At 46.9% G+C, this 10,727-nt stretch overlaps 1 protein-coding gene across 3 annotated transcripts; it reads right to left on the reverse strand.

The window, feature by feature from the left end:
- Positions 1–589: 589 nt before the first annotated feature.
- Positions 590–10,212, reverse strand: RNF14 (ring finger protein 14). Of its 3 annotated transcripts, none has more exons than XM_037397210.1 (9): positions 10,113–10,212; positions 8,939–9,101; positions 8,230–8,381; positions 7,352–7,876; positions 6,704–6,932; positions 5,879–6,051; positions 5,179–5,309; positions 3,986–4,011; positions 590–2,427 (listed from the first exon to the last, which is right to left on the reverse strand). In XM_037397210.1, exons 2-9 carry the CDS (start codon positions 9,090–9,092, stop codon positions 2,354–2,356), a joined length of 1,464 nt encoding a protein of 487 aa, XP_037253107.1. In that variant the 5' UTR covers positions 9,093–9,101; positions 10,113–10,212; the 3' UTR covers positions 590–2,353. The 3 variants fall into 3 exon arrangements, with proteins under 3 accessions (XP_037253107.1, XP_037253108.1, XP_037253109.1); XM_037397211.1 differs by lacking the exon at positions 10,113–10,212 and adding an exon at positions 9,981–10,110; XM_037397212.1 differs by lacking the exon at positions 590–2,427 and having other exon boundaries at positions 2,441–4,011.
- Positions 10,213–10,727: the final 515 nt, after the last annotated feature.

A 10,727-nucleotide genomic window follows, 5' to 3' on the forward strand; every position in this document is an offset into this window, starting at 1 on the left:
CAGCACACTTGCGTTCCACTAACTCTCTGAAGGTAAAGTTAATGGAGGATGAGTTCTTTAATCTGTGAATGGACTGAAGGCCGCAAAACAAATATGAAGATACAGGGAAGTACAATGTTGCAGAAACCAAATGGGTATCGCTTTGGGATGCATTCCTTGCTGTTAGGACAGGTACCTTTTGTATCATTCCCCCTCACAAAAATCTCTTGCATTACAGTCATTTAAAATGTGAACTGAGCTTGCGCAGCTTTAGTGTGACCGTTTAACAGCAGTGTGCTTCACAGCTATGAGGAGGTCATCAAGGAGATGAAGCCAGGCTGTCCTGGGCAGTGCATGGGGGAAGATGAGAAGAGGCAATGGGGCTTGAGTTGAGACAAGATGCTTAGACTGGATGTAAGGAAAAAAAACTCCCCAGAGGGACAGTCAAGCAGTGGGGCAGGCTGCCCAGAGAGGGTGTGCAGTCAGTCCTTAGGAGTTTTTCAAGACCTGACTAGATAAAGCCCTGTCTGAACCCTGCTTTGAGCTCTACTGTCTCAGCAAGAGAGAGGCTATAGGCAGCATTCACCAGTGCTGTAATGATAATGCATTTTATGTATCGGTATGCTTTTGTTTGTTGTCACACAATAAGCCTTACATGTTCAGTTTTGGGGTATAATTTTCTATGCCCTGGTGCTTTATGAAGTACACTACAGGAGGGTAGATTTGTTTAGATTAAACCTAAGTGATTTCTCCCTGTGCTGCTCAGTACTGTCTTAATTTGTGTCAGTGCAGAGCCTGAAGTGGTTCTCTCTCCCCTCAACATCCCCCCCTTCCCTGCCCAGTGCTTTATATTGCTACAAGTACATGCCATATAACCCTCAAAACCCCACCCTGTTCCCCCTGGCTTCAGCCTGTGTTTAATTACAGAAGCCCCACACAGGTGGACAACAGCCTGTATTGGCAAAAACCCACCAGTTCTGAAACTCGATTCCCGAGTTTCCTATCAAATGCAGTCACATGAGGAGCAAGACAAACAAGGCAGCATTTATTTATGCAGAAATTTTGTAAGCTTTCGATCTTTAATGTAACTTTCTACACTAAATGTCTTTTTTTTTTTTTTTTTTTTTTTAATGGTTACATTGACTGGACCGTTTGTGGCTGAACAGGAAGGACTTGGAATACCATCTTTGAACAGACCACCACAACCTTCAGAGCATGAGAAAGACCTCGTAGCTTGCACAAGGTTTCTCTGTTGCCTAGAAGCAAAGCTGTATTGAAAGCAGTTTGGTAGACATAGCTGCTGCTGCTCCCTGCTTCGAGAGCTGCCTGCTTTGTCCAGTCTGCTGGCAGGTTTCCACCGAACACCTGCTATGGTTCTGTCCTGCCAGCAGCAGCCATTTCATGTAAAAAAGTGGGGATCCCTGATGGAGAAAGGAGGGGGTGACAGCTCTCTACCTAGTACCACAGTGTCTGCAAATAATCTAATGCTGCTGGTGCACGCACAGAAATGGAGAAAGTGAGGTCTGCAAGAGGGGGAAACCCCCCAAACCCTGAAGAAACTGCAGCACATTACCAGAGTTGCCCACCATGCTGTCTGCCTGTAAAGACAGGTTCTGGTTTTAGCTGTCCTACCTTTGCGACACCAGCTGATTGTCCCCTCTTCAGAGGGTCTATCCCCTTCTGCCTCACTGCAGAATGTAGGAGCTCCAGCCCAGGGGTCCCCAAGTGCCCAGAGTTCACAGACACAGTGGTGACTACATCACTGTTCCTTCTCTCTCCAAAGTTCTTGAAAAGCAGAGGTAGTTCACTGCAACATCTTCAAATACTTCACTGTAGCACTTACGCTCTGGCAGACATCCCCAGCCACAGCTTTTCATCCCAGTGTACCCCCTGGCATCGGGGACCTGCCCAGCCTCCTGTAGGGTTAAGAGATCCATCCTCCACCCAGGCAGGACAACGGGGTTTAAGCACACACCCCGTGTCACAGACATTGCCCATCTGCCCACAAAAGCAGTTCAGCAGGAAGAAGCTCCTCCTGAAAGCAGGCAGCTTTTGGATTCAGCCTGTAGAGTTAAAATTGTGGCCAGAGTGGAAATGACTGGGGATCGCAGCTCAGAGCTGGCTACATCCAGTGCAGTGACCGCAGAGCAACGTCAACGATGGCACCACGTAGGAGTTAGGGGCTCGTACCTCCGAAAGGAAATGAGGGCTCATGGGTCAGAGGGCACTCTGCATACATAAATGTCCAAATATTTATCAGTTGAACACATCCTCTGCCAGCTTCACTTGAGAGCTTTGTGCAAGCCAGGTCTGGTCGACATCATTCTATGGACGACCACATGCACGAGGGCCTTGGCCCTGTAGCAGATGTGGGCTAGAAGCGATCATCACCCAGACGCAAAGTAGAGCTGTCCCACACACAACCTGTGCTGCCATATACATGCCAGACTGAAGACAAAACGGGGAGACAACTATGTTTACTGTCTTAAAGTGAATTTAGTGCATGTGAAAGGTGCAGGAAATACAATTCAAACCATACACAATGTAAACTTTCCCTACATGCTGTCCTATAGCCTAAACCGAGACAAAGAGATCCACTCTTTATCATCTCATCTTTTTAATCACTGCCAATTCTAATAGCACAGACTTTAATCCTCTGTGAAGGGAACTAAATCAGCACTCATTTTGGCCAGATTATCCGAGCATAAATTTATTTACTATCGGTCAAAACTGAGTGAGAGGTGTTTACCTTGAGTTTCTGAAGAGTATTTCAGCTCCTGAGCTATCCATCTGGACCCTGCTATTTGTTCTGAACACAGCACATGCAGTTTTCATTTCAAAACAAATATTTAGAGCATTCTGCAAGTGGAAAAACTTCTAAAAAATTAGTGGCTCCCTCCAGTAATTACTTTCACAATCACAAAACTACTTACTGAGCTTTTAGGGTAAACAACTTGGGTTTTGAAATAATTTGAAGGGCAAAAACAGTGGAAAGAAGGCATCAAGTCCAGAAGCAAAACTATCAACTAATCAAATTCCTCATATGAAGGGGTTAGTAAAAAATAAATTACTTCACCATCTGAGAAGACAAGGTAATTTTCAGTATCTTGAGGAATTCAAGTTAATATCAACTATGTATCGTATCCATAAAAATGTGTTTCAATATGTGACACACTTTTCACCCTCTCACTGGCCACATACTCAGTTCATCGCCTTAGCACTCATCACTGTCAAAATAAGGAGAGGCAACGCGAGTGAACAGAACAGCAATGCTGAGATGAGTCAGACTGATTTGAATTTGTGGAAATGGTTGTCATCCATTTTCTGCCAAAGCATTTAGTAATGCAAAGGCCCAGGCACTAGAGCCGGTAACAAGGGGGTTAGGGATAATCAACTTTAGCATCATTAGGAAGTATCAGTGACAGGGCTGCTTTTCAGAGAAATGGGTCAGGAAATGCTATAGAAGCAACAAGTTCAGCTGCTTAAATACGGAAGAAATTTTCTGTATTGAATCAGAAAACTTTCCCTGTCCAAGCAGCATCAGTTCCAGAAAGAGCACTACAGCCATAATAAAAGTGCCCGAAAACTCACAATGGATATGAGCCAAGATCCTAGAAAGGTCAGCCTCCCTAAAGGGAACTGCCAAATACTTCTATGATTTGGGGGTTCAGGTTTTTTGCTTGCTTTTAAAAAAGGGGCACCCCTTAGTAAGTATTTTCATAGTAATTTTCCAACTTCTGACTGGTTGTATTTGTCTTTAACAATCAATATGATTATTGGGGCCTTCCATGGTGATCCTGACCACAAGATGGGTAAAATGGTCTCCTTTGGTTTTGGCAACAGCCTCTGAAATGTGACTATCCTGCAGTGCAAGGTAGTTATTCTTCTATCATGTAATGGAAGTGAAAAGCAAACAAATGACACAAAAATGGAAAGCATCTGTCTCTGGTTTGTTCTGCTGTTGTTGCTAGAAAAAGCTACTGGTCTTCAACTTCCCAGAACTCACCATCAATATGCATGGCTTGAAACAATCTGAAAGAAAGCAAATAATTTACATCAGGATGTTAAAAAAGTAAAATATGTTAAAAAAACCCACAATCTAAACGTGACAAAAAATACAAAAGCAGAAAGTTTCACTATTCTTTTCCAGTATCATAAACCCCTCATGCTGCTGTCCTCAAAGTTGATTAAAATAAGCCACTCTGCACTTCTACAGCACATTACACCAGAAGGTTTTGCAGTACCTCACAAACATGTCATCTCAAGAAATCCCTGAAAATTATTACTAATCCAAAACTGCATGAGAAGACACCTAGCCCACTAGTTCCTAGTTGGTCTTTAGGCAGCAATATTCCAGCAGGCCAAGCCTGCCTGCTCCCAACAGCTTACAATCTAACCTGACAACACAGAGCTGGGCAAACAGCTGTAACATATAAATAGTGGGGCAAACAAAAGGCAAGAAAATATTTCGACAGGCAGAGATTAAGGTAAATGGACAGAAAAAAGAACACCAGAACAAAACCAGAAAGGAAAATGGGGTAGGAAGTGAAAAAATTCCTGTTGGGAGAAGGAATGGTGAAAAGAAGGGCCAAGAAGAGAAAAGTAATGCCTGTCAGGCACATCTGTTACAGCAGAACACAGTGGAGGACTGAGTGAACTACTGGTATTTTGACTTCTGTATCCAGGCACTGCATGTCACCGCAGTGGGCACAGGACCCAACGGAATACACACAAACGCAGAGGCTGCCACTACGACTCCTCTCTGACCCGCCTGCCCTTTCGCTCGGGCTGACAGTAGCGGCATCCTTTGTCTCTGGATACATCCCTAATAGAGATGACATAAGGCAAGTTTGCAGCTTTTTAGAAGCAGCTCTTACCCAAAACCTTGTGCTGCCCCTGAGCATCTCCAAGGAAACTTCACTACAGGCTGTCTCCCAGTCAGAGGCAGCAAATAAAGTATTAGGAACAGGCCCAGAAGACTTCTCTAGAATTTATAAACCAAAAGTTCTTAAAAAGCAAAACCATATCCCGAATCACTCCTGTTTTTTTATTGTTAGTGTTGAGTCCTTGTCGGTGTAAATATTTGAAAGAAGAAACCGTGTAACTACAGATTTCAAGGTAAGAATAATCTGGGAGAGACTATAAGAAAAAGGAGAAAAATAAGTGGCACAGCACTAGAAGGGACACGTCAATACGTACCTGTTAAAGCACGGGGAAGATGGATCGTTGAAGTGCCTGTATGGGTTCACCCTTGACAGAGAACCCATACAAAGCCAGCAGAAATACTGCATGCAGCCAGTGCACGTCATTTTGTTACAGCCATCTAGTTTCTGAGGGGAAGAAAACAAGAAACAGCAGTAACAAAATCAGTCAGGCCTGCCTCTATGTGGTAACAGTCCTCAAAACCGCATCAGCTAATGAATACATTTTATACCAACTCTATCGTAACACTGGTATCTTCTCACCCTTCAAAAGAAGTAGGGGCTAGAATCAGAGAATTGTGAATTGGCTATAACACTAGTAATACTGGAAATTAACATTTTTCTGAAGCTAGTTTTATCTCCTGGCCGTAGCCTGAAACAGCAGTAGCCTGAAACACAGGGAAAACAAAAGGGATTCATATGGATCCATAGTCAACCTGGATCTTTTTAGTACTGAGTCTGAACAGTACCAGTTGCTATATTTACTCAAGCCCCTGAGCTCCAGAAACATCACCTTTTCTACAGAACACAGACAGAAATGGAAAGTTCTCATACTGTTTCCTAGAAATTTACCTACCCAGGTGAACTTGGAGGCTACAAACAAATCTCTGTTTCAGCCTAAATAAGATCTGAGTCGATTTATGTTAGTAACCCTCAACAGTAACTATGATCCTTCAGCCTTTCCCTTCCATGCTTACCTCTATAGGAGTCCCACAGCAAGGGCAAGACTTTGAGTTCTTTTCTAGCCATTCCTTACTCTCCATCTCCTCAAGGGCTTTCTGAATCACCCGTTTGCCATAGCGTTGTTCCAAAAATCTTTTACCTGCCTCATCTGCTTCTAGATACTCATTTCGCAATTCCATTAATTTCTCTGGAAATAAAATAAAACAAAACAGCTTTTGTAATATATTATATAAAGATGTCCAGCTAATAACAGCATGAAGTATTCTCGAAGGAAACTAACATCACTAATTAAAAAGCAAGTGCAACATTAGAATACATAAGAAAAAGATGAGACTATTAAAACCCCGCTACCCCAAAATTCAACTGTTTTACACCGTTTCATTATAATAAGAGACAAGTCAATGGTATTAGAACAAGTCTACAATGTAAAATAAATGGAAGAATGGAAATATTTTTTCTGAACATACATTTAATGAAACTTTGTCACTGGATTTTGAGGTTAAACAGGCAGAGTAGCATCCACCTAATTCCAGCATCAACTCTGACAACAGAAAGTAGTGGATTCATAGGAAAGGTTAAAAAAGGGCACATATAAAATTATTCTTTCCCTGCTATGGCCCCTCAGCATTTGGCCATCAGCAGTTTAGGGACCTCCTGAGCTGTGGCGTGTCAAAGGAACAATTTTTAATTGTCAGCAACAGACCTACTCCAAATGAATCTGCCTGATCTTTTAGAAAGCTCACACAGTGATGAGTTTCCTTGCTTCATTTCTGACTTCCAGTCTTTTTCACATGAGACTTAACTGCTTCTCGATCCACTTCTGAAATACGATGACTCACCTGCGGTGACTTTACACGGAGAGACCCCATGGTAAGTCATCCTGCAGAGGGTACAAAAAGCATAGTTGCAACAGGAACACATGCCCATGGTGCAGCCCGGTTCCTGCATGACCGGTGTCTGGCAGCCCGGGCGGGGGCAGTACACTACATCCGCCATCAGGTCCAGGCTGGACTGCAGAAGCAGGCGGTCATAGCGCGCAAACAGCTGCTCTCCAACCAGCTCTTTCACCTAAGCAAAGATCAAAGACAGATTGTGTGCATCTGAAATTCTGAGCCGGCAAGCTTCAGCAAAAACCAGCAAGTCAATGAAAAAGTACCTACAGCTGGTATGAATCCACTTTATAGTCTCCCGTGGGTCATGAAAATACTCCTATAAATGCTATTTTAATAACAATTAATCACACGAAAAGCATGCAGTGTTGAATGCAATGGGACACTAATTCAGACCTCTGACCAATGCCAGTACTAATAAAGCAGGCAAAAGTGATCTGGTTTTAAGTCCGATGCCTCTGTGTGGCTCAGAGCATGAAAAAAATTTCCCTGGGGATATTCATTCACAATGCTCACCATGAAAAGCCACACTTTGTCTTCTGTAATTATTGGCAAGTTAGCAGAATGCCACCACCCTTGCTTGCACACTTCTATTACCTGGCCAGGAGTAGCAACAGAAGAACACTTCGGTTCCGGGCAGTTGAGGCAGCGGACCTGACCATCCCTGATCTGTATTTCAAAGTAGTCCTTCAGGCAGGCTTTGCAGTACACGTGGCTGCACTCGATGAAGTACATACACTCACTACCCAGCTTCTCACAGAAGCAGATATTGCACAAGTACATCTTACTGTTAAAGCACTTCCTCCTCTGAGCCTGATCAAAGTCCAAGATTTCCCTAATCAGACTCGACAATGATTCCACATCCTGTACAGCTCTTGCATCAATGACTTCTTCTTTGGCTGCGGCACAGCCTGCTGCACCACCACTATCCTCGCTGTCAAGAGGGACCAAAGGTGTCCTGCTCTGCCCGCTCCCTGGACAGCACAGTTTTAGCTCGTATGGGGAGGAAATATTCAGGTAATTCAGTGTTTCTTCCTTCAGAAACTGCATCCAGGCAAATAAGACCACACAGCCTCGGTTCTCTTCCCATACATTGTCCAAGTGTTTGCAAAGAGCACTGAGCTAGGGAAGAAAAAAACATTCCAGATTTCAGTAAGTTCTGACAACTTGTTACCATCTTCCTCCCCTCCCACAGCCAGCCTTGGTGCACACTTAAGATTTCAGATTCTGGAGGGTTTAATATATACAGAGAATACACATAAAATAATGCTCACAGATGCAAACTGTCATTCCTCAGAATGGTGACCAAACACAAACGGGTAGGAAAGAAAAGAAGAGCCAACTAAAAGAGTAATTGTAAATGTGTCTTAATTTTCCTTTCATCTACTATATTAACATCCCCCAGAGCACTGTTAATTATGAACTTGCTCATGAACACAAAAGCTCTGTTAAAATTTTAAAACCATTGTGCAAACCTGGGCCTGGGAGAGCCATTTCCCACTGAGGGTGAACGCCGGTGGGGAGGTTGACGGGTAGTCTGGTGGGAGCTCAAAATTCAGCACGAGGGGAGGCAGAAAGCAAACGGTGTACTCAAACCCACCGCTCTGCAGGTTCTCCGGGGAACTGTCTGAATCAGAGACAATTGAGACAGCTTGAGAAATAACAAGAAAGGAAAAACTAAGGAACTGCACCTGTTTATGACAGCACCCAATATATGTCTTTTCATTTGATAGATTTCTGGGTTTAAAATTATTTATCCAACTGTAAATAACAAAAACTTCTCAGTGCAGTAAAATATCATGGGTTTGCGTCTATACGATTAAAACAGCAAACCCTAGGACTGTGAAATACAAGATCCTGCGCAAACCGAGAACCTGGAAAGACTTATCCTCAAGGGGAAAAAAAAAACCAACACCAAAACTTAATTATTCCAAAGGCATACTATTACTCATCTCTTAATTTTAAAGCTCAATAAAGAAATTATATATATATTTGATGAAACCACCAGCTCGGGTATAAACGCCAGGAACAGCACAAGCACAGCACAGGGTCGGTCCTGGTGCTCTCCATGGGTGCTCCTACACATTGCCACCACAGCGACCACCGCAGCAACCACCATGCGAGTACCAGACAATCGGCTCGGCACAACCTGACGCTGGGGTGACACAGAACATCGCAACTCACCGCTCACGAATACTTTGAAGTTTTGGGGTAACTCCAGACAAATTCTTGTTTCTCCTCCTTGGGCAGACTCGGCTCTCTTGAACTCATCTTCGTCATATATGCTAGCCAAAGCCAGCAGCTCGTCCTCCTGAGCTTCTTTGTCTTCTGAAGACATTTAAATTTCCTGTGGAGTTAACACCACTCTACAACATCAACCAAGTTAACACACCCTATTCAAATTGTTAATTTTGGTAGCTATTTATACTACTATAAGATTAGAAATCAAAGTAAGTGATATAAAACAAGGTAAAATATAACACAGCTTTTTTACAGGTTCAAAAATATCGATAGCTTGATAAAATAAAAAAAGCACCTTAAGAGAACATTGGAAAGTCAAAAAGCAGACCGTAAATAAGTGTTGATGGCCAAGGACAGCTGCAAGGCCGGGCGGGGGGGGGGGGGCGGGAAACGGTGAAATACACCAACGGCAAAAGCGGCGGGGCACAATCCGTGAGCGTGTGAAAGGGACAACGGACCCGAAGGCAAGCACCGGACCGGGGCCGCGGCCCAGCGCCCTGCACCAGGCGCGGCAACAGCCCCGTGCGCGCAGCGCCGCTGGCGGCGGCCGGGGCCTCCCGCGCAGGCACCGGGCGGGCGTGGGACCGGGACCGCGGGCCGCAGCTGCCGGCCGGGCCGGCCTGGGCTCCCTCCCTTCCCGGGGGTCCCGGGGCCTCTTGCCCTTACCGGACGGGGGTCCCGGGGCCCGCCCGCGCTGGCCGGGAGCGGGCTGGCGGCGCTGCCCAGGCTTCGCGGCCCCCGCGCTCCGTCCCGCAGCGCCCGGCGCCGTGCGACCCCTCCCGGCGCTGTCGTTGCGCGGGCCCGGGCCCGCCCGGTAACTCACAGCACCGATACGATCGTTGGTATTTTCCAGCTCCCCGGCGCAGGCTGCGATGGCCGCGGCCCCCGGGCCTGGCAGCCCGGCAGGGCCCCCCCCGCTCCCCGCCGGGGGGCAGCAGCCCCAGCACCGCGCGGCGCAGGAACGAAAGAAGAAACAGAAACAAACCGGAAAGAATCTCCAAGCCCGCCCCCACCCCGCCGGGGGCAGCGCGGCCGCCCGGGGCTCTCGGCCCGCCGAGGCGGAGAGAGGCCCGGCCCGGCAGCCCCGCGCTACCGCCCGGCCCGGCCCGGCGCTCACCTCGGCCGCAGGCAGCCGCCAGCGGGCCCGGGGACTGCGAGGCGGCAGCTCGGCCCAGCCGCGGCCGGCGCCGCGGCTGGGGCGGCGCAGGGAGGGGGCGGGGCAAGGGCGGTGGGCCCGCCCGGCCCCGCAGCGCCCCCGGCGGCTGGGAGGGGCGGTGGCGCCCGGGCGCGGAGCTCCGGGGTCCAGGGCTGCCGCTGGCACCGAGCCCCCCGCAGTAGCGGCGGCGGCCACCCGACGGCATCCAGCGCCTTTACTCCTTGCAACTGCTGAACGCGCGGCTCAGCGCTGGGCGGTAACACGCAGATCAACGTTTGCAAGTTCAGTGACAATCAGCACTAGAAGCAAATCATTGTATAAAGCTCATAGGAGTAAAAAAACCCAAAAAAACCCCCACACACCACACAAAACCCTAACGTGTCAGATGTTTTCCCAGGGGAAAACAAAACACGCCCCAGCATTCCCAAGGAGGGCCTGATGGAAGCAAGCACATCCCCTCACAAAACATTAGAAACAAGTCAGAACCGACCAGACCAGCCGTGTAGGCAGCTGACATACAGGTGGTCGCTCCCGTTACACACAGCTAATTTAGACGAGTGAGCAGGGCCTAATGAG

Source organism: Falco rusticolus, chromosome 8, assembly GCF_015220075.1.
Source record: "Falco rusticolus isolate bFalRus1 chromosome 8, bFalRus1.pri, whole genome shotgun sequence".
Classification (NCBI taxonomy): domain Eukaryota; kingdom Metazoa; phylum Chordata; class Aves; order Falconiformes; family Falconidae; genus Falco; species Falco rusticolus.